Below are 24,251 nucleotides of genomic sequence, written 5' to 3' on the forward strand. Positions count from 1 at the left end.
TATAGATTATTATATGAAAGCAAGTAGTTTACAGCAAAAACTGAAAGATTTTTGTAGATCAGCTGTTTGATATCTACTGAGATCTGAGCTGTTACGTACAAGAAAATGAATGTGTATATAGCTGTTTATTTAAACTTGATGTGTTTATTTAAACTGAATAGAATTAGAATAATCTGATAATGCAATAGATTAAAGTAATTACTTGGACTAGAAGCTACTTTGAGCTGAAGTAAAGTAAGGAGATCAGTAGTGTAGTAGACTGCAGTCAACTAGACTTTCCTGAAGTGTTTGTGTACCTCTTTGTAGAAAATAAATAATGGGGAGTATAAAAAATCAGTTGCAAGTTGAATGTGATGGACAAGCCTAATGCCTCTGTAGTGTTGTTATATCCAAAACTTGGCTATTTTGTGCAACACTATGGGGGTTGATGGTGTAGGCGAGAAAATTTTTGTGTTGTATTGGCTATAAAGCATGCTGAAAGGTTCCCTGTGGGATGGGTGAAAAGGTGTCCAGGAACTGAATTTACTTGCGCAGAAAAATGGCAGACAGTTGATTCCTTCATTAAGTTATTTCTTCTAGGACATCAAAGCAGAATTCCTGGTTTTGCATGCTTTCAGAAAATAATTCTCAAAAGACTGATCTCTTTTTGCTGTTTCATTTGCTGTCTGGAAGTAGCCATGTGTGTGCATTTTGTAGTAGAGCACTCTCTTCAAAGATAAAAGTGAAACTGGTGTCAGCTGAAGTAGTAGGTCGAATAGAGAGAGAGCTTCTAGTAAAGTGTTCTGTTGCATAAGAATCATCATTTGGCCAAGTGTTTACTGAGAAGAATGATTATAATGTCTTGGCTTTGCTTGGTCTTTAATTCACCCTAATTGACTTTATTTATTATGGAAGAACACTAGAGAAACACTAATTTCCTTATTCCTTGGGGCTTTGTTTATTACACTGTGGTGAAATTAAGAGTAATGAAATAGTCAAGGCTAAGAATGTGTGTAAGGAAAGTGAATGCTCGTTTTATCAGAATAGTTTAAAGAAAAGCGCTCTGCTTTTGAGTACCTAAACCTTTGACATTATGCCTAAAATCTCGTTGTCTGCATTTGTTGCTTCCTGTAGGTTTAAACTGTAATTAGGAGCCCAGGTTTGTGTTGTTGTATGAGTATTTGGCAAACAGAAAAGCAATTGAATCTGTGTGTGTGTGCAGCTGCAGGGGCTTAGCTGAAAGTGTGGACTACAGGCTCTGTAGTCTAAAATTAAGAGTATTCAGCATCTCATCACTTAGGATTACAAGAAATAGCTTTTACTGATTTTTATAGATGTATTTCATGGAATCAGTTTGAAAGGCAGCAGTAAGTATGCAAACTTGAAATGTGTCTAAGGTTATAAAACAGGTGTTACTTGACTTCAGATTTGAGAACAATTGTATTGGATTTGCTGCAGGGAAGGTCTTCCAAGAGGGAAAAATCATAAGAATGACAAACACAGCAGATACTCTCTGCCTGCAGCATGGCATTCCTCTCCAGATAAATGATGCTTTCACAAAGCAGTTCTTGAAACAGTTCCTTGGGCTGCATGTCCTTTGTTTATTTCAGGCACCTGATGCTGATTTACCACTGGCTTCAGAAGCACTCTGTAGTGTTGCTTGGTTGAGAAGCGTGACTGTATAATCTGAACAGAGACACTGCTCTAGGGGAGAGGGATCTTCTGATGCCACCCACAGAAAGGGTTCTGAATTTCCAGCTGGGGGGCTGGATTGGTAACCCAAAGTCCAACTGGGGTAGGCTCTGAGGAATTGTTCCTTGGGTAATGTCTTCTTGTAACACCTTACCACCATAATACTGCCTCAGTATTACTGCACCCACACACTGAGTTATGCAAGAACTCTGCAACCTGCAAGACTGTGTTACACTAGGCAAATACTGGTGCTTAAGCCCATGTGGTAGCCCTTAAAATTGCCACTTTAAACTGATTTCCAGGAATCTGCTGGCTCTTCCACAGTGCAACAGAAGTGCCTGTGAATATTTTATGTGTATGGGATTTTAATGCTGAGTGTCCACTGGTGATTGAATTGACAATGTCGGTGGTTACTGTGAGGAAACTGATGGGAGCATCTGGGCTTTGCTCCACCTGAGTCACGTTTCTCCAGCTAGATAGAACTGCACATTCATCTTGCTTCTCCAAAGAAGCCTTGGCTATCTGTGTGAGGCTCTGTGCTTGTCCTTCAGCTTCCTGTGGGAGAAATGAGAACTTTTTCATCCAGTCACTGTGCCAGTCTCTAAAACCTAAGATTTGAACAGTGCTGGCAGGTACAGTTTGTTGAAATAGTGTAGTCTCAAGGACTCTGCCTGCCCAGCTGAGTGACTGGATTCTTCAGGAGCTCTAGATCCCCTGGTGGGCTGGGGGCCACCCTCCTGCCCCCCAGCAGTAAAAATCCTTATCCAGCGAATCAAACTAGTATTTTAGTGTTGGGCATTGTAATGAAAGTAGAATATTTAAATTCACTTAAACTAGTCACACTGTGTTAATCTATTGTCACTGCTTCCATGGTGACTTGTTTTCTTTCAGGCAGTATAATTTTGTGTATATATACAAACATACACATTAAAAACCTTAAGCAAGGTTTGATTTGTACTACTTCGTATATTTCAGTAGTGAATTTCTGTCATTGAATTTAGAAGGCAAGAATGTACTGGTCTGTTTCTACTATTTCTGACTAAAGCATTTCACATTTCTGTCAAAAATGGGATAGTTTATGAGCTTGATATTTTGTTGAAGCTAATGTACTGAATAGGAAAGGCGTTGTCTTTAAATAAGAGAGTTTGGGCACGATACTACAATAACATTTAGTTTGAAGTGAGAATAATGTCAGATGTTGGTGAGAGTCTTGCCTATATATATATATATATATATATATATATATATATATATATATTTTCTTGGAGAGGAGTCTGAGAAGAAAACCAGAAGGGTGTGTAAATTATATCTTGCTGCACATACAACATGTATGTGCAGCATACTCTTTCCAAAAACAACCCTTCCTGTCTCCAAATAGAAACCTCAGACTTGCTCAGTATAGTTGTGAATATAAAAACTGGATGCCTAAGTTTCTTGTTCTGGTGTTTACTTGCCACGAGATAGAGTACTGCCCATTGTGTGTGGTGGTGTGAAATCCCCTGCTTTTGTGTTACATGGTAGCCATGATGTTTGGGTCAACTATTCTTCTGCAAACATGCAAATTGTTTTTTTAGATTTTTATTTCATTATTGTCATCACACCAATGATGGGAGCTATGTTGTCTGACGTAGTAAAGCTTTGTGTACTTAATTTTACTCAGCAATTTTCAACCAGAAAATAAATTCTTAGGAGTTAAAACTCTTAAACTCTATTCTGTATTTTAGAGCCTGATCAAAGTGCCAGGTGGTTTAACCAACCTAGGAAATTAGGCCTTTAGAACCAGCAAGCAGATGGGAATGGAGTTAGTGTAGCAGAAAAACCTCATATCTGAGTCTGTCTTTGTGTCCTTAATTAATAATACCTCCCCATGATTTTGTGGGAAGTATCTGTTTGTACTGATATCAGGACTAATGATAGTTTCCAGCCTGGCCATTATCAGTTTATCTCATGTCACCTGTTTCTTCAGGGCCTGGCCTTTTGTGTCTTGCTCTGATTGTCTCCAGATTTGCAGGTAGTTTCTCTAGCCTGTTTCATGCATCATTGTTGGCATATTTATTTGGCACTGCCTTGCAAGAGGACTTCCCTCTCTAAATTAGAGGGGAAGTTTGAGCCTTCCTCAATTTTGCTTAGTAATATCAAGTCTGTTCTGACTTAGTGGGATTCAACAAACCACAGAGGTCAGGTATATAGAAATAGTGCATTTAGTCAACAGAGGGAGAAATCTTCCCTTGAGGAGGAGTGTAGTGATAGGGATTTGAATGGAACATTTAGTTTTTTTAAAAAATTCTTGAGCTGGCCAATTCTATGTCACCTTCTTCTCAGCTGGGAGCAGCTCCACTGTGTATGACTTCAATTCTTTGGGGACCATCATATAAGCATATGCAGAATTTATAAATATACATACATAGAAATCAGGGTAAAAATGGGCAAATCTGCATTAGATGCTTTAAGAACCCTTTTTGATAATCTGTCACAATAGCACAACAGCACAAGGCATTCCCAGGCTATGAAACATCAGTGGATCCTTGTCCTTTTCTGTGTGAACCCTACATGTGTAAAGATCAGAGAGAGCAGGCAGCAGAAGAGGCTTCTCTATCTGGACAGCTCTGCTCAGTTTAATTTTGGCTGAAATTTTAGAATTAATTCTTCAGAATGGAAGAACCATATAGACTGGCTATTTCACAAAACTGTATTGAGTCATTTCAGTACTCAGTAACTGATAAAGTTTGCTTTAAGTGCCAGATTTGTCAAAGGCTGGTTGAAATGTCTGAATCAACAATTGTAATGAAATACATGACCATGGGTTTTTTCCATTTGATTAATTAAAATCTTGCGTACAGGCAGTTTGAAGAAAATAGATTCTGTTTGAGCCAAATCTATTGAATTGCACTGATAGTATGTCAGCAGCCTGTGTCAATAATACATTTATAATGAAAACCTTTGGTGATCAATCATCACATGGTTATCTTGGGTGTAATGCTGGAGCTGAAAGTGATTGAGGCAGTGCTTTTTCTGAATCACAAGGTCTTTTTGAAATGGTCACTCCTGATCATCTTAGTCTTAGGCAGTCAGAGTAAGAGCTACATTTACGGTATATAGGGCAGGGAGGTAAATGATCTTTTGACGGAATTCTTTTAAGATACATTTCTTTTTACTAAAATTCAGTTTCTAGGTTAGTAATTTCATTTGTAATGTAAATAAATGGCAAGCTTTTAAAGCAAAATTTGATTAATGTGTAATTACTAGTAATGTATTTCTTAAGTCTTAAATACACTTACACTGATACAGTTCTGATGACTTTATCATAGTGAAGAGATTCTCTGTATCGTTGTGCTTAAGATTTTTTAATTTTCTGCTTTTATTTTGGCAGTTGTTAGTTTGGTTTTTGTGTATTTATAGTTTTGCTGTCACATTCTGGTTGTATTTGTTATTCTTGCACTTCTTGAAGTTTTGTTCTTTATAACTTTCAGTCCAAATGTGTCTCAAAGTTCCTCATCAACTGAATGTTAAGAATGCTGTGGGATTGCAGTAGTGATGGCAAGCAACTAAAATAATTTTCTGTCAAGAAAATAAATTTAAATACTAAATGTCTTTTTTTATTCTAAAAATATTTAGATGTTAATCTCTTCAGTCCCAACAATTCCATGTACTGCTACAGGCTGGGGGCAGAGTGGCTGGAAAGTGGCCCAGCAGAAAAGGACCTTCAGGTGCTGGTCAGCAGCCAGCTGGAGTGAGCCAGGGTGTGCCCAGGTGGCCAAGCAGGCCAAAGGCATCCTGGCCTGGATCAGCAATGGTGTGGCCAGCAGAGCTAGGGCTGTGATCATCCCCCTGTTCTCAGCACTGGTGAGGTCACACCTTGAATCCTGGGGGGCTGGATTGTGTGCAGAGAAGGGCAGTGGAGCAGGTGAAGGGCCTGGAGCACTGATCTGATCAGGACCGGCTGAGGGAGCTGCGGGTGTTTAGCCTGGAGGAGGCTCCAGGGTGACCTTGTCACTCTGTACAGCTCCCTGTTGGCAGGTTGTAGCTGGGTGGGAGTCAGCCTCTTCTCCCAGGTAACAGGAGACACAGGATGGGGGGAAATGGCCTGAAGCTGCACCTGGAGAGGTTCAGGTTGGACATCAGGGAGAATTTCTTCGCTGAAAGGGCTGTCAGACATTGAAACAGGCTGCCCAGGGAGGTGGTGGAGTCACCATCCCTGAAAGTGTTCAGGAAATGACTGGATGAGGCACTTAGTGCTGTGGTTTAGTTGGCATGGTGGTTGGTGAAAGGTTGGAAATAATGGTCTTAAAGGTCTTTCCCAACCTTAATGATTCTATGATTCAATACAGTGTGCAATAACTTAAGCTGGTGGTTCTTTTTATCGAGCTTCTGGTCTTTCAAGTCATAGGATGCAATCTGAAGGAGTAATGGTTGTGGTTTCAGAATTTCTTTTGGCTCTAAGCTATACACTTTTGATATGTACTTGATTTCTTGAATTGCTGTCTGGTAAGACTTTTTTCCAAAACCATATAACAGAAAAGCATTTTGGATCTGCAGGATGCTAATACTGTCTCTCATATTTTTTTCCCTTTAAGGCAAGAACTCTTGAAGTGGAATGGATGGGGATATAATGACTCCAAATTCATCTTCAATAAGAAGGGTCAAGCAGAATTCACAGGAAAAAGGTAAGTTGAAAATTTATGTAAATGAAGTATCTTATTTAGTGGTTTATCTGAAAAGAGTTTAAAAGCTGCACAATACAGTGAATTCAAAGAAGGCAGAGAAGTTGCTTCATTTCATAGGATAGGTTTATTCTTCATTTAACAGGTTTATGGAAGTCTATACACAGGAGTCTGACATAGTAAAATAGACCGGGGTTTATTGAAATGTTTATAAAAATGTTATAAAGACAAATTAATGTGAGTCTTCTCTATAACTTGATATAATCTGTGGATTAATGAAATCACACTGAGAATCTGCACCATGTTCTAAAGCTTTAGATAACATGCAGCACGACAGTGCAGTTTTGAGAATCTCTTGAGCATCAACTAGTTGTTTTATTGAATTTCCAGTTTGTTTTGGGTTTCTTAACCACTGTGAATGGAGCTACTTTATCTTCTGAACTTAAAAATAAAAACTGCTCTTCAGTTGTATGTTATGTAGCGGCACCACTTCTGATTTATTACTCTCTAACCCTTTGTGCAGCAAGCTTGTTTTTCTGAGAAATATATTTTTTGAGGAATGGCATTAAAATTAGGTCTACTTGGCGATCTCTTAATTTTGTTCCAGTGGAATTTAAACCTGTTGCCATCTTTGTGGTTTGGGGTTTTTTTCCTTCATGAGTGGAAAGTAACCTTGCAGTCACTTCTCTGGTTTAAAAAAATACACTTTCCATAAGAGTTAAAAGAATGCAGAAGAGAAATAAAATTCTGTCTTTGCTAAAAATTCCTTCCTAGCCTTTGAGTCTGTCAACTTGCATGAATTAGTTGAGTCAAAGCTGCAAAAACCCAACTGGGATCTTGAGCACTTCAGTTGTTAATTTTTTTTTTTATTTTCAGGCCCAAATTAAAATGCAAAACCTTGTGTAAGCCTGTATAATATTAGGGAGATACTGTACAGAAAATCAAAGCATAGTAAACAAGAAAAAAGATAAAGGTTAGGACTTCTGTTTTTTTCAGGAGGAAGCATCAAGGCTTCTTGACTGCTGTGTAACTGATATGTACATGTTCTGGAATGGTGGGGTTTTTTCCTCATCCGCACTGTCTCTAACTGAGACATAACATTAGAAATACCTTGTTGGGTCACACCAGTATAATTTCTATAGAACATTTTGCCACAGTGGCAGAAGGAGAGTGTTTGAAGTGAAAACAGGAGAATGAGCATCTGCACGGGTGTAGATGCCTCACCCTTTCAGTACCTGCTAACAGGTCCATTGTCCATAGGTTTGCCTGATAACCTCAAGTCTGCTCATACTGCCTGCCTATGCAGCATCCAGTGGCAGCAAGTTCGAGGTTCTGGTTGTGTAAAGTACCTGAGTTGTGCAACAAGTATCCCTTACTGTTTTGCAGGACTAGGTGGATGATAGTTCTTCAGCCCATCTACTGTGTTATTGATTTATGAGAGTCAGTTATATCCTCTCTTGCATTTTCTCTCCATGCTTGTGGTGTCTTGAGCCCTTCAGTCTCTGCTTGTAAGGCCCATTGCTCTGTACAATTGTTCTCTGCGCCTTCTCCAGCTCCACTAGGTCTTTCTGGAGACAGGGACAAAAACTCTGTGCAGCACTCAAGGTGTGGATACAGCGGTGTTCTACAGAGCAGCAGAAAGAGATGAACTGTCTTCTTTCTTACCCCTGCCCAGATGATGCATAGCACTGTGGGCTGCTGTTGTATGTGCTCAGTGAAGATGCCATGATACTGACTACCAGTGGGATTCTGCCAGATATGCAGTAATGCTTTTCTTTTGGCTGCTGCAATTACCTTAACTTCCATAGGTTTTTCTGTCTGCTTAGTTTTTTGTTTTTTTTAAGGTCCTGAGTTCCTGTCAGTGTGATCAATAAACCCTGCCCTTTGCTTCTTAACTTAAACTTATCCTTCAGCCTGTAGAAGAACTTTTTCTTCAGTACTGTAGCAGTGTATTTTCTTAAATAACTTCTGGGATGAACCTGTGGAAATATGAGGGAGTGTGGGATTTCATGTTCATTGTATCCCTTTTATTCACTTTCTGGTTTTACACCCTGATGAAACTCCAAGGATTAGTGAAACAGGATTCCCTTTTATGAAAGTTGTGTTGACTTTCCCTACAGACCACGTGTCAAATGATCTTTTTTGTTATAGACTCTGCCATCTCCACAGGGATAGATGGTACTTGCTAGTCTGAGCAACTGAAGCTGTTTTTTGGACTGTTTCTGTGGCACGTGGTTTTTGGGGGGCTTCTTGCACCATCACTGTGTGCATACAAAGCTTGCTTCCTGATCAGTCGTGCATTGCAATAAACTAACATCTTCTATGCTGTGACTTCTGTCTGTGTCTTGACTTAAAGGTTTTGGGGTTTCTGATAGCTTTAGCTGTCCTTAGAGTAAGTGATTAAGGTTACCCTCACAATCCAGCTATAATGATAGTTTGCCAACACTAAGCAGTAGGTCTGGAGAAGAAAACACACCAAGCTGACCTGGGTCTCTGCCTTCATAGCAAACTCTTGATGCAAATGCACTAAACTTTCATTGCTTATTGCACTTTCCTCTTCAAAGAATTCACTTAATTTTTGTATGGGTTTGATGAAACAATAACAGCTGTCATAGGAGGAATGACTGAATACTGTCTTCTATGCTAAACAGTCTAGCTTGAGTTAAGGTTATAGCCTTTTAGTTCTAGGATTAGAGCAGGGGGTTTGTCAGTAGAAGAGCTGGGGGGGTAGTTGAGATGAGGAAACAAAAAGAATTGATCTTTTTGTGTAACAGTTGACTCAGTTTTAGAGTTGGTTGTACCAGCTGTGAAGTACAGGGTCATAACTGGATTTACAGTGACTGAATGATCTTAGAGGGAAGGCCCAGTTAGGTCTAATGCAATGACCCAGATGAACACTATGGTAAGGATTCTCAGCTGCTAAAAGCTTTTAATATCAAAGGAAGATCTTATTTCTTCTCTCTTCTGGGAATACTTTTGAACACATAAACGTGCTGAAGGTGTGTATATGTATACAATTAGTGGCAGTAGATTCCAGCTGTTTTCAGTGTGTCCCCAGCCTTCTGTGTTTTCACATGTGGTGTACATGGCCAAAAACAGCTCCTCTGTCCCTTGTCTGTGAGTCTGCATTTGTCACGTAGCTAAGCTCTTGCCAGATAGTTTGTGCTGGAAGTTATTTTACAGTGCTTGATGGATTCTGATGCATTTTGATGATGAAGGGGGAACTTCTAATACTGTTTCTGTTTTCTTGAAAGTAAGGTGTACTGAAATGGGTTTGTGTGTCTGAGACTGCTGTTTCCATTGCAGTGTGTCCTCTGTCTGTAACCAGCATGTGAACTCGGGTGCTGCTTTCTACACTACTGCAAGGGAGAGACCTTTCTAAAGAGTGGTGGGATGGGATAACTGAAAAGCCTTATGCCCAAAGCAAAGTAATACCATGCTGACATATGATTTGTTTCTGTGTGAAGTAAAGAACAGCTAAATACAATGAAATGCACAGTTGCATGAAAAGTGAATGTGCAGAAGCCTTGCAGGCTTGTAGGTAAAGAGTTTGATTTAAAACTTCTGTTTATGCATACATAGAATTGAAAGAACTGTATCTGACATACATTCTTTTAATTTAAAATGACCCTATGTAATATTGACTTTTCAGGTACAGATTAGGTGGTATGGTATTACCAACTTTTAAGGAATGGATAGAAAAAACCTTTGGAGCAAGTCTGGAGCACAAAACTACCTCTAGAGTAAGTAAATAGCTGAACCAGTTCCTTTGAACTTTAGTCTTGGTGATAATCAAGACCACACTGTTAAAGATGATTCAGCTGTCACACATAATTGATTTAAATATAGTGTACTAATACTTCAGAGTTTTTGGAAAAAAAAGTTGGTGTAGAACTACTATGTGAAACCTTATATGTCTTAGCATGACTTGTGGTTTCAGGATAACTGGTAGTACATTTGTTGAAAGTTTCCAACACAGGAAGCTTTTTGTCCTGCCTGTAGCTTGCCTTTCAAGACTGCAGAAAGTGTTAGCCCAGAGGGAATTGTTTATGCAACATCAATGTTGTTCATGATAACAGAGATAGAAAATACAGGGAAGTTAAACTGTGATATGTTTTTGGTGTATTGAAAGATGTCAAAGTTCGTATTTGACAGTAATTTTTATTTACATGTCTGGGTGCTGAAAACTGACTACCAGAGTACTCAAGATTGAACTGAATGTTTTCAGGAAAATAACACATTGGGAATGTTCTGTGTTTTGGAAGTCATACAGACTGCTTTTTAGAAAGAGTAACTTAACTTAGATTCAGGAGACCTGGCTCCCTAATTAGAATCTCTTTGAAGCTTCAGGTTCCTGACTAGATAGCTTCCTAAAGCAGTATTGGAAGCAGTCTGTGCTTGTACTGTGTCTGTAGCAACCCAGCTTTGGGAAATGGTTCTACCAATCTCTTGAGTGAGTTCAAGTTTGAAACGGGTAATCTCATAGAGCCTGAAAACTTAAATGTTTCTTCAGTCTTCTATTAATCAAGACATTCTTTCATCTGCTGTGGATTACAGGATCTCCATCTGCCAATATGTTTTGAAAAATTCATCTGGATGTGTTTTTGTTAACCACGGTTGGTCTTAACTGGCAGCCGCTTTAACTTGCTGTGAACAGAGGTCTTGAGAATTGTTGTTCCCTTTTTACATGCAGAGAAAGGATAGAGCAGAATAGAAGGACAAGTACATATTTTTTAATAATACCCTGATTCCACAGTACATCTTGCAGACCAGCTCCCCAGGATATCTGCCAGCAATGTTGAGTGCTTTTCTGTTATGTTGTGCCCCTCTGGTTTTAATGGTCTTGTAATGTGAAACCGGCTGACTACCTTGATATGGGATAGGACTCTTTGGAGTCTCCAGTATATACCTGGACATCTCATAGCTAGTCTCAAATACTGCTGCAGGTCCCTCATTTTCATGGCTGTCATAACTCCAAGGTGTATTTCAGGTTGTCATGCTATACTGGGTTTTCAGCTTCTGCTATCACCTAAGCATGAAGAAACTATGAAGACATAGGAACAGCAGTAGGGAAGCGATCTCTTGGTTCATTTGTCTTTCTGTGCCATCTCCTCCTGCCTCTGTCTTGTAAGATTGGAGGGTTCCTTGTTACATGTGACTTTTGTGTTTTAATTAACAATAGTAAATATACCCGCTTCTGTGATCTTCAAGATCTGCTGATGCTCTTCATTTTTTCAAACCAAACTTAACGCAGAGAGCAGTTTAGATGTAGTTCACATAGGTTTCCTGGCTAGCTTTTCAGGGTGCAAATTTTAAGATATTTCAGTCCTATGAAAATAAATAAAGGTATATTTTTGTTTGTCACTGTGCATACGATTTTTATAGATAAATACTAGCTTTTTAATCTTGAAGATTAAAACTAAAAAACTCGTGGAAGAGTTATAAAAATCAAGATACTTAAAACCATCTGCAAAGAATTGTTATAGCTGTTAAGTAGTTAATGCTCTCAAGAGCAAAGATCTTCAGGCACTCAGTGTTCAACTTGATATGAAATATCTCTGTCTATGGAAGTCCATGAAGAAACGAAAGTTTGAAGTCTAAAATGTAAACGCAACTAGCGAGGGTTTTTCTTAAAACAAATTATTTGAAGATCTTTATTTGGTACATATTTGTTTCTTATATTTCCTGTGTTGCTCTCAGAGTTCTTTGGGCTAGCAAACAGCACTGTGTGAATGTGCATTAATAGTAGAAGAGTAAGAACAGCAGTTCAAGACCAGATTTACATCATGTTTACTGTGACCAGCTCCTAAAATCCAGGTGTCTCAGTAGTGGAGTGCCTATCACTTAACAACACTTAATTTCACCTTCTGTGTTTGTAGATGACAAGATGAAAATATTGGAGGGAAAAGGCTTTTTTTTAGCTGTCTTGACACCTTATTTCAAGAATTACAGCATTATCCTTAAAGCAAGTCAGGATGGCACATATGCTGTTCCAGAAGTCAAATCACTTCAAATCAGTTAAAATTGCATTTACATTATGTCATATGTTCCACATGAAAATTCTAACCCAAACTTTTAGCTATGCACTTGACCCTGTGAGTGATGCCAGCTATTGCTAATGGATATCTCATGAATCTATTTCTTTCTGAATTATTCCTGTCAGTACTCTTAATTTCTCCATAACCTTACATAGTTTTTTGTAAGGTAGACACTCCATCACAATGATACAACTTTCCCGGTAAGTTTAAATCTTACCTTCATCATATCTCACAACTTTTAGACTTGACCCCTTTCAGAATAGACTGCTGCTGGTTTTGCCATACGTTGGCAAAAAGTATCAGCTGCTCTGAAGGTTATGTAGAGCAAAGATAGGCAAAACTCTGTTCTAGGAAAGAAAACTTTGTTGTGAGTATACTTTTTGTAGAAGGCAAACTTCAGGAGATGAAAGCACAGTGAACTCCATTTTGTTTTTCTGTGTTTGCATTTGTCACGAAGCATAGGTAGGGCTTGTCAAAGAGATGTCTTAAATTTCTTTGACTAGCTGGGACATTATGGCACAATACTTTTTGATGGTAGGGTTGTAAAGGAGTTCTTTCTGGCATCTTTCCTGAGAGCTTTGTAGCAAAAGTGTTTGTAGCAAGCGCATTTTTCTCTTTGGGTTGATTTCAGTTCATTTTCCAGTAAGGCTTGCATGGAAGAAGTGTGAAAGCATTGCACTCTTTTAACTAATTTTTGTTCAATCCCTGATTTTTAAAAGTGTATTTAAAATAAAAGATATGGAGGTGAAACAACTTTCAGTTCTGCTCTCAGACTTGAGGGACTCTGTTAACAGGAAATAAGACTCTTGACCAACATTTTCTTTTGCAATAAGACTTGAAGTCAAGAAGTTACATTTTAGTCATCAGACAAGCTTTTTATCTAATTAAAGAACTCTTTAATTAGATGCCATTTGTGATAGAGGACTTATTCCTTTAGGGAATATTTGCTCCATTTTTAAGGAGAAAAAAAGGCATGGTCTTTTTGGAATCTTCAAAGCACTTAGGAGTCTTACACTTAATGTCTGAAAAATATTTTTTAAAATCTGAATCTTGTAAAGAATTCTTGTTCTCTGAGTGGGTTTAAAAAGCTGACGCATGAGCTACATTTTGATGTGCCCAGTACTGGAAGTGGAGTTCAGAAAAGAGAGTTTAGTGGTTGTGTCTACACTTTGAGAAGCTGTTAGAGTACTAGACAGGACATCTGTTGGAAGAACCTGGAAGAGTGGGCTGTTAGAAAATCTTAAGCAGAGGTTTTCCCTCTGGTTTATAGCATCTTGATTTAAGGTCTGTTGGTAAGTCAGAATGTCCTGTGTAGCTTCTTGAAAAGAGTAACACCTTTCCCAGGTGTTCTTCAGGACTTTAGATGGAGACATTTCTATGCATGTGACTCAAACATGGATTTTATGGGATCTTCTTATAGGTGAGGTCTGCTTAATTCATGCCAGTTATGTTATATCAGTCAATCTTAGTTTTGCCTAGCACTAGACTTCTGATTAGGCTTTGGTCCAGGGCCAAAGGACATGACAGGAGGAGGGGAAGTGTGTTAGTGAAAACAGAACTGTAAGTAGAAGAATTTGCAGTGTGTAGTGGCTTTAGTATGTATTCTGGTACCTTGGGAAGTCTTAAAAAGAGAATTTGCTCAGTATGTATTCATAAGCTCATGTATTTTTTCATATTTATCAGGAGAAAGAAAGGTAAGAATGTGCTACTGAAATAAAACTTCTTGTGTGCAGAGTAGGATAAGCTGGATTGGTGGTTTGAAGATGTGAAGGAGAACTGATGTCTTTCTGATATGGAAAAGATGTGTTTGGGTATCAGTCAGTGTTAGCCTGTTTTTCTTATTTCTGTTGTACAGAAATACTGTAAGAGCGAACCTGTCTTAAATGAATTTATTTTCTTGTATTGTAGGCATCCTTAAATGTTAATGATGTACCTCCATCCATTGTAAATGAAGAATTTCTTCAGGATCTTAGAGCCACTAAAATCTCATATTCCCAGGATGCAGAAGATAGGGTATTCAGAGCTCATGGTAAGAGAACTTCATTTGTATAACTGTGCTGCTTTCGACACTTTCTTGTTTGACCTTGGTAACTTACTGTTTGTGTTCCAGGTCACTGCCTACATGAGATATTTGTACTCAGGGAAGGAATGTTTAAGCGAATTCCTGATATAGTTGTATGGCCTGGTAAGTTTTGATTGTCTTCTTCTCCCTTCTGAGCTGGGAGGCCATTGTTTACTAAACTCTTGTGCTTTCTGGTCAGGGGAAAACTGTCTCTTGGTTCACTGACTTCACTCATCTTTACAGAAACTGAAGGAATTTTCTCATGAATGGTAATCATGATTGTTTAGCATCTGGACTGCAGGTTGTGTCTGAAATCCCATCATTTTGTAGAGAAGTCAATTTATTATTAAATATCGCTGAAGTTGACTGATGAAGTCACCACTTAAATAAGCACTGTGTGATGAGAATGTGTATGTTCAGCAAGAGCAGTTGTCAAAAATGGCAGTCTCAATTTTGAGTTCTAAAGGTGTACATGGTGCTCGAAGGGTAGTGAAATGTTCGCATTGAAGAACTTTTGGTTTTTTACATTCTTTACTTTAGTAAAAAAAGTATAACACCTGTAACTCCTATCAGTACACTTTACAAAAGATCAATGACTGGAAGAAAGAGCAGTGCAATCTGAGTATAGGCTAGGCCTGCTTGTTTCTGTCTAGTAAAAGGATACAAATGCTTTTTTTTTACTTGAGTCATGTGCCCTCTGTTCACTAGGAACTATTCCATGTGCCATTCTTCAGCAGTGAACCAAAAGGTCATTTGATCTAAGTAAATGTCAATTTCTGTTCAGTTGTATGATTCCAACTCTTTTGTTACTTTTTATAACTTTGATAGCTGTACTGCATTAAAAACCCCAAAATTTGTTGTAAGAACTTATTCCTACTCAGTTTTTCCTCCTTTATTTAGAGGAAAAAAATCATATATGGGAAGCATGAAAAGAGGCCCTGTAAGATGAAATTCATTACTTGAGGCCAGGTGCTTGAGAGCACTGGTGACTGTGAACAGTACTTGCCATGACTTCTATTTTGTGTACCTCCCAAAGTTGAAACAAAATGATTGACTACCTTCATTTAAAACATCTCTGTATGACAAGAGCAAAGTAGCCAGAGTTTGGAAACTATTTAGTCCTGCTCATTCTTTGCAGTTTGTACAAACTCATGTATGCAATGTATTTGATCTCTTTTTTGATCCTTTTACTTGGCTGTGCACAAGCATTTCCACCTCCCTCTTTGACCAGGTACAGAATGCATCCTGAAAAACTAGATTTCATCATCAACTCCTCTTCTGAAACTGAATGTCATTCAGGAAGAAGGAAATGTGCTGTTCATCTCTCAGAAGAGACTTATGTCTCACTTAAAATAAATTGGACAGCCTGTTTTCAATAAAAGCTTTACTTGTGATTTGTTCTCCAAAATACCTAGATGAATTGTTAACTGTTTGGTGACCCATCTTGCCCTGAGAATTTGCAGGAGATCTCAATCCATGAGTAGAGCAAGAGACTAAGACTGTAGTTAGTTCTTCAAATGTGGAATTGTTTGAGTCTAAACTTAACTCTATAACTGATACTTCTGAGGCCAGCTGTTATTTAGTGCCTAACTTTGAAATGTCTTCCTTGCTGGTGTTGGAAAAGGGGCTGCTGCTTAGTGAGACTGCAGTATTTAGTAATAAGCACAAATAAGAGTATCAAGCACAAGGTCTGTTTTTTAACTGTTTGTTCTTTTTTAGTTTGCCATGAAGATGTAGTTAAAATTGTGGAATTAGCCTGCAAACACAACCTCTGCATAATACCATTTGGTGGTAAGTGGAATTATGAAATCTAGTAACTGTTATTCATGAAAATGTCTTCTAATTCAGTTTAAATGTGTGTTTATCATTACTTGGGCTTTGTTCCCACAATAAGTTTAAATTAGGGGGTTTTTGTTGCACTGTTGAGATGCAAAGTTTCAGAGAGGATTGTGGTCAAACACTACCTCAAAATTATTCTAATTTCCTTGTAGGTGTTGTTCAGTAGAAACTCCTGTGGCAAGGGGTTTTCAGGAAGTGTTCCACTTACAGAGCTAAAGGCTTGTACAATCTCTGTCCTCCTCTTCCTAAGGAATTCATAAAGGACTTCCAGTTTTAACTGTGGATGTGTGCTCCTCTAAGCCTGCTGAAGTAGAGTTGTGAGCTACCTTGTTTTGACAAAGAGTTTAGGAAACATGGGGTTTTGGCTTTCATGAGCTCATTCTGTGATAAGGTTTTTGTCAAGAACTCTTAATTCTGTGGTATAAATATGTGTTTTACTTTGTACTTGCTTATGCTGTAGTACAGCCCTTGCAAAAGGGCATTAACTATTTGAGAAAATGAGCATTTCACTTGAAGACCATACTAAACTTGGGGAGCTGCTTCATTGCTAAACACTGTTACCCTTGCCAGATGCATCTGAAGGGCTGCAAAACTGCTAAAAGTCACCCCCAAAAGCAGCAATATTGACTATTTCTTGTTCACTGTCCGGGATACAGAAAGATCTTCAGGTTGTTTTCCAGGTTTGTTTCTAGTAAAGTACAGTCAACTTGAGAAGTTATTTCAGTAGCGGTTGGTATTTAAGGGAAGTGCCAGCTTTTCCATCACTAGAAACAAAGGTGATGGACCTCACTGCTCCTGCAGAGTGTTTCATTAGCTGGCACTTTCTCTGTACTTGCCATTGTCTCCTTGTAGACTGCTGTGGATCTTGAGGATCCTACCCTCTCTTTTCCTATGACTGTGGCAGTCTTGGGAAGCAAAAGGCTTTTTGGAGGCTGTTGTGTTACCTCCTGTAAAGAGAGACATTAGAAACCACTTCTATGTCTGATGCTTGATTTTATCCTTTTTTTTATAGTTAAAGCCTTTCAGTTTATTTTTCCTTTCAGATAAGTATTACATTCCTGTACTAGGCAGACTTCTTATTCCAAGTTTGTAGGTTGAAGTGTAGTGGCTTCCATAGTGATAGCTAAAGAATATACAGAAACTATAGCTCTCTGTTTCTTGAATAGCTTTGTAATTTCTTATCCTTCTTTGTTTTAAAGCTCTGTCCTGGGCTTAACAGAAGCTGAGATGGTCACAGAATGTCATGTTTCCTATGGAGTGCTGCTAAAGCATTGTTCAGCTCCAGAGCTGCCTTGGTTTTCTGAAACCTGGAGAAGGGGGCAGCCTTAAGAGGCTAATCAGTAGACTCAAACAGTTAGCTTCAGTGATCTTTCTTTATTCAGTTCTATATCAGAAAGGAGGCAGAGAGGTATTCTATTGAAAGAAAAGCTACCTGAGAATTTTATGATCACAAAATATCATTCCCGTATTTGCAGGAGGAACAAGTGTCTCTAGCGCCCTTGAATGTCCTGAAGAAGAAAAAAGAACAATTGTCTCCCTGGATACATCACAAATGGTACGATCTCCTAAATAAGTTTTATTTTCATTTTTTAAATCATCCTACAGTTACTTGGGTGGTCACTGCAGAATGACATTTCTTTCTTTTCCAGAATAAAGTAGGGATGGAAGTATTAATAAGCACCATGATTATTAAACTGGTACTCCTTCAGTTTGTTTTTCTGATGTTAGTCCTGTACAACTTCATATGACCTGTATATATTCAATGAGAAATAAAATCACTGTTAAGCCCCATAGCAGCTTGAAGTGATCAAACTCAGAGAAAACTCCTCTTCTTCTGTATTGGAATTTGTATCTGAGGATAATTGAAAGGCTAGGAGGAAGTTGTTGTTGCAAATTTCACTAGTTTTTGCACTAGACTTCAAATTACTTGAAGCTGAGATTGATAAGGGGACCTAAGATATATATACCAACTTGAAGGATAAACTTTCAAGAAATAACTGGGTTTTTTGTGTAGATAGCATCTTGAGAATGTGAAGTTCATAGTTTTATGGCAGTCTAGAAATGAAGTTCTGTAAAATTTATTGCTAGTTTTCATCTTTTCATTATGAAGGAACTTTGTACTTTTAAAATGATAGATTTATGGCTACTTGGTAATGAGATGCTTCAGAAAGAGCTCTGTATCTTTGATGTAAGGCTCTACTGCCTTCAGGTACTTGCTGAGCTTATTAACTCCTTTAGCCTTGAAGGTAAGGCCTGGGGTTTGGCTCAGTTTTCTGCACGCAGTAGTTCTTCAGTTAAAGTGATTTTTTTTTTCTGCAGAGGTGGTACTTGCATGTTGAAGGAGGCTCTTCAGGTGTCTATGCAGAATGAAATCCAACAAGTACACTAGTGACTCAGGCCTTCATTTGAACTCCTTGATTTATAGCCCACAGCTTTGACTTCTGTCAGGTTTAGGTGTGGCAAGGAAATGTGGTTAATTCTTACTATCTTGCTTTTTTGTCAGCTAGATGTGTAAATAAGCACTGAGTCAGAAAATAAACCAGTTTCTTCTGACTTGAATGACTGCCAGCCAGTTCTTGTAATCATTAATGAAGAGAGAAAACAAGAAAATTAAGGTGAAAGGAAGCATTGTCAAAGTTAAAACGTGTGTCTCAGAGCAGTTAAGATGATTGCTGAAGCTTTACTATTTTAATAAACACTTAATGGTTATCTTTATCTTGTATATAGGGGGCCTATTTCATAAAAACTGATTTATATAGGCATCTGAGATCAGTTAAGCAGCTTACGTTGAAACTGAAGCAGCTGAAGTAGTTCACTTTGAATAATTAGTTAGCCCATACTTTGTGAGAGGGAGACTCCTGCAAGAGTTTTGATTTAATTCTTTCTGGCTTTTTTTGCTTTTTATTCTGTAGACACCCCTGGTATAAATTGACAGATATATGTGTTAGTCTCTTGTAGTGGTGACTTTATAAATTGAAACCTGTTGTGTAGCAGTTGGAGGGAGTGAAGAGCCTGAGCTTCCACTGGTATAGTAACTGGAGTGGTATTAATAGTAAATTGTGTGACCAAGCATGTTGATCCTATAGCATTAAAGAAGGAAGTAAACAGAAGTCTTAAATGCTCATTATTAGTTTTGATTGGCTTTTCAACAGAATCGGATTCTCTGGATAGATGAAAAAAACTTAACAGCATGTGTAGAAGCTGGCATTGTTGGACAAGATCTGGAAAAACAGGTATTTTTATCTGGTTAAGTTTCTAGTATTTTTTTTTATGTTTTTCTTAGGCATTGTTCATATCTTGTCCAAATCATTGAATTCTAGCTTAATTCTTGTGTGTTTTCATGCAGCTGGTAAGAATTACATGCAATGGTTATGAACCCACCCTTCCCAGTATATGACCAGTAAACATACAAAGCCACAAGTTCCTGTGGTATAGAGAAAACCATGAGCTAGATGAATTGCTGTAAACAGGATGTAGAAGTGACTTTCAGCCTTTAAGTTAGAACCACTATGTACAGCAGAACATAGTTAATGATCCATGTTCCATGGTATACTTAAATGCAGCTGTTCAACATGATTCTTATCAGTTGGTCAGTGCAAATTGATCATCTCAAATGCACTAATGTAGTTATCACTTAATGTGAGACTGCTTGGCCTTTAATTCTTGCTGTTTGACAGCTTTGGTGTTGTAATTCTGAGGGCATCCTGTCAACCTCAGGTGCTGTGCAGATGGCAAGGCCAAGTAAATGCCGAAAAATGAGAAACAAGTGACTACTTAATGTACAGGAATGCATGATCTGCATCACAAGTAGTTGACAATGTTGCATACAGGAAGCCCAACCAGATGGCTGTATATTAAAACACATCTCTCCTTGAGAGAATTAAGTACAGCCAATTTGCTCAAATTTTCTGCAGACCTGCTGCATATCACATTAGGATAGAAGGAACAAGAGATTAAGTGCCTTATTTATTGGCAGCATTTGTGCAAAGTTGGCAGTTACTTAAGTTGTAACTTCTTTTTGCAGATGTATATGAATTTGCACCTTGTTTTGAACAATAGAGTTCTCAATTTTAAAATACAAGGGAGAAGTATCACAGGGTGATGTAGCACAGGTATGCACAGTAGAAACAGAATCAATTTGCATGTCATGTACATATCCAAGATAAAAGTTTCATAAATAGGTGTGTGATAAGGATATTTATTAAAAAAAAAAAAACAAAACAAAACAAAAAACCAACCCAAACAAGTATAGAATATTGAATGTGGAGAACTAAAGGCAGGACCTGTAGGATGTATTTTTACTTTTCTTTCTTTAGCTTGCTGAAAGTGGCTTCTGTACAGGCCATGAACCAGACTCCATGGAATTCAGTTCACTGGGAGGCTGGGTAGCAACACGGGCATCAGGCATGAAAAAAAACATCTATGGAAACATTGAAGATCTGGTAAGTAGTTTTAATACTTGTTATAATATTTCTGTTCAAATATTTAACTTTTATAATGACTCACAGTGGGAGGGTAAATAATGTTTCTTTGTGTAATACAGTTGTGGCATCAAATCTTGACTGACATGCTTGTTTCCTTGGTTTTGGTATTAGTATTAGTAATCCTTATCACTGACATAAAGTAATTCTCATTTGAGCACTCACTGACTAGCTTAAGGAATAATGTTACTCTGTCTTGACTCTGGTGCTGTCTTCTACCATTTTGAACTCTCTATTCATCCAGTGTAATAATTCTGTCAAACTTCCAGAAGTCCCATGTTCTCTCCTTCCTGTTGTGTGTACCTGAAGATGTCTAGCTGAGCTGTCTGACAGCAAGCAAGCTCCCCACCTTCCTACATGCCCATGGCTAGCAGTATTTTTTTAAATCAGTAGGCTGATCTAATTGAGCATGTGGGTGCACAGTGGTGAGATCTAGTGCCACCACATGGTCTGTAGGAACCCAGAGGAAAAAAGCAGTGGACTGGGAATGGCAGTGTTCTACTCATGAATTTGTGTTAGTCATTAAAATGGTTCAAATTTATATTAACTCAAATAATTTTTTTACTTTTAAGCATACTTTTTGATTTTAAAATCTGCTTTCTGTTGCAACAAATATATTGAATACGTTGAAGATGAATCATCATTGCTCAGGCTTTGCCTGCCTTTTTGCTTCAAACTTCCAGCTTTCTCTCATAATTTGTTTAACCCTTCCATGTGTGAATTTTTTCCTTCTTTCCTGCAGCACACTCTAGGTAATGTGTCCATGTTAGCTCAGGCTTTTTCATCAGCTCATAGTTTAGACATATTTGTTCTGTGCACAGATGTGACACTTCACTGTCAGTGACTGAGGCTGGCAGGAACTACACAGTTTTTATTCAGTAGACCTGGCTGAAGTAAAACTCGTAGCACTTACAGAGTGTCATCATCCCCCTGCTGCCTACGTTGTACAGTTTTGCTTGTTCTGGGAGTTGTGAAGCAGAAGGTTTCTCTATTATGGAAGCACAACTTCAGGTTAAACAGCTTCTGAAATTTTCATTAGGAGGTAGTAGGATTGAAAATTGATTCAGAACAGTTAATGAGTTTCAAAATAGCACAGTGAGAATGTTTCAAGGAAGTGTTTACCTTTTGAGGAGCTTTATATCTTGAAACAGTGTGTTATATAAGCTGCCTAAAATCCACTTACTGCAGAATCAATGGTTCATAAATTGCATAGAGTGAAAATTACTTAACTACCTGTGCTTGAAAGTTTTAAAGCCATTAGCTGAAATTCAGTAATTTTGCTTCATTTAAAGGCATCACTAAAGCAAAGCTGAAACTCTACCCTTCCTTGGTGTAAAACAGAGGATTGAATTGAATAGAGGATTCAGAAAACCCACATGTAGGCCCTATTGCATGTGCCTGAATGAAGCTGGAAACAATAACACTGAAAAATATTCTTTAAAAAACAACCTCCTGCACATGTGTCAGACTTATGGCAGCTTTTATATTGATAATCTACTTCACAAAGTATTTCACTACTTCTGTCTTTCCTTCTAACTGAAATATTTCTGTAGCAATCAATGATTGAATTATAGTAGCTTCATCAAACAGCAGTTCTAAAGCAAAACTTGAGCAAAGTTTAAACCCTCACTTTTTTCCTCTGTAGTATGATATATATTCTGGTTTAAAATCCTGGTGTATATAAAGTTCTGTCTGTGAAGCTCTACAATGAGAAGCAGAACAGTTTTAACTGGTATTGCCTGGACGTAGCCACCAGTTGATATGATTTGTCATAGAATGGAAACTATCTGTTGTGTGGGGAGACCATGCTGTGTCAAAATAATGGTTGGTAACAGTTCTCAGGTTCTTGAGGTTGCCTACAGAATGTCTAAAAGCCAAACTGTATCAAACTTAATATATTTTGTGGAAAGTAAAGCTAATAAAAATCTGTGTTTAATGCTAGTATTGATAGTCATTGCACTTTGTTTAAACAGGTGATTCATATAAAAATGGTAACTCCTAGAGGAATAGTAGAAAAAAACTGTCAAGTACCTCGCATGTCAACAGGACCTGATATCCATCACTTCATTATGGGATCTGAAGGTATAAACAGAGTAATTTCACATACTGCATCTTAATTCAGCTTCCATAATGCTTGATTATTTGAGCATCTTTATTGCTGTGGCTTCCAGCGCATTGATGGGTGGCATTGTGCAGGCATGAATTTCTTGTGTTAGAATTTAAATGTTAAAAACATCGAGACCTTAATTAGGACTGTGAAGTTGCAGCTTTTAACACTGCTTTAAGTGGACCTGTGGAGTCAGCCTACTAGTCTAGTAACAAAGGGTGCAATTTAGACAATATTTTGTGAGAATTCACCATGTAAAAAGTAAGGAATAAATCATCTGCTACTGCAAACTGAATTTTGGGGATTTCTGATTTATGTTAACTTAAAACATTCTGGTAAATGTTAAGTTGGGTAGCTTGCAAGTGGTTCATCTTGGAACGTTTTGCTCAGTTTTTCTCCTCTCCTGAAGGAACCCTTGGAGTGGTTACTGAAGTTACGATAAAGATTCGCCCAGTCCCTGAATACCAGAAGTACGGCTCTGTGGTCTTCCCCAACTTTGAGCGAGGGGTGGCCTGCTTGAGGGAAGTGGCAAAGCAGGTAAAGAAAAGCTGGATGTTGACTTCACTCAAGGACTCATGGATTCTAGCAGTAGGGGTGTATTGATGCTTCAGTATTTCTGGCAGTTGATAACCAGAAGTGTGAGGTAGGAATCTCATAAGTGTGCATGGTCCATGAAATGCAGGATATGGTCCATGAGGATTTTGGAAATCACTCATTTGAGGACTGAGCATGTTATGACTTTGCTTGGTATTCTGAGCCAAAGCGTGGAAAAGCCTTTTAATGGCTTGTTTCAGTGGGAGTTATATTCATATTGCAGCCTGAAAAATTCAGCTTTGTATCAGCTGACAACTTTACCCTCAGATTAATTAGGACTATGTAAAAGGGACCAGTGTTTAAAGCAATTGAGTTGCAGCATACATAGAAAAGGTAGTTGAATTCATGGCTTTGAAGTGGTAAAGGTGCAAAAGGAATGCAGCGGAAGGATATGTCCTGTATTTAGAAATCACTGCCTGGAGCACAGTGACATGGGCAGGTGAGATGGATATTACCAAGTGGAATTGTGCTTACACTGTAATGTTTAAATAGAGAATAGTGCAGGCAGATGGTTTCAGGTAGTGAAGTACTTCGATTTCAAAGTTCTGTAGTACTTTTCCTCAAGGCTATGCATCCAAACAAATTTTAGTCTGGCTAGCCTCTTTCTCCACTGACTAACTTTCCTCTGCTCTGTGCAAAACATACCAAATTATATATATGAATGGTAGAATGTACCCTGGATTGGGGAAGTAATTGCAAAAGTGTTTTAATTAATGCCAAACTAAACACAGCTTTACATTTTTTCCAGTGATTGGTCTAAATTAATGGCTTAATGTTCCAAGCCAGATGTTCAAACTG

At 38.2% G+C, this 24,251-nt stretch overlaps 1 protein-coding gene across 3 annotated transcripts in view; it reads left to right on the forward strand.

Moving 5' to 3' along the window:
* Nucleotides 1–24,251, forward strand: part of AGPS (alkylglycerone phosphate synthase) — a 70,391-nt gene that overhangs the window by 25,951 nt on the left and 20,189 nt on the right. For all 3 annotated transcript variants that reach the window (XM_038143013.1, XM_038143012.1, XM_038143015.1), the window contains 10 exons: nt 6,246–6,335; nt 9,985–10,075; nt 14,279–14,399; nt 14,481–14,555; nt 16,152–16,223; nt 17,747–17,826; nt 19,424–19,504; nt 20,588–20,713; nt 22,726–22,834; nt 23,269–23,396. In XM_038143013.1, coding sequence (XP_037998941.1) covers nt 10,001–10,075; nt 14,279–14,399; nt 14,481–14,555; nt 16,152–16,223; nt 17,747–17,826; nt 19,424–19,504; nt 20,588–20,713; nt 22,726–22,834; nt 23,269–23,396 — 867 coding nt within the window. In that variant the 5' untranslated portion in view covers nt 6,246–6,335; nt 9,985–10,000. The remainder of the gene's footprint in view (nt 1–6,245; nt 6,336–9,984; nt 10,076–14,278; nt 14,400–14,480; nt 14,556–16,151; nt 16,224–17,746; nt 17,827–19,423; nt 19,505–20,587; nt 20,714–22,725; nt 22,835–23,268; nt 23,397–24,251) is intronic.

The sequence above is a fragment of the Motacilla alba genome, chromosome 7, assembly GCF_015832195.1.
Source record: "Motacilla alba alba isolate MOTALB_02 chromosome 7, Motacilla_alba_V1.0_pri, whole genome shotgun sequence".
NCBI lineage: Eukaryota > Metazoa > Chordata > Aves > Passeriformes > Motacillidae > Motacilla > Motacilla alba.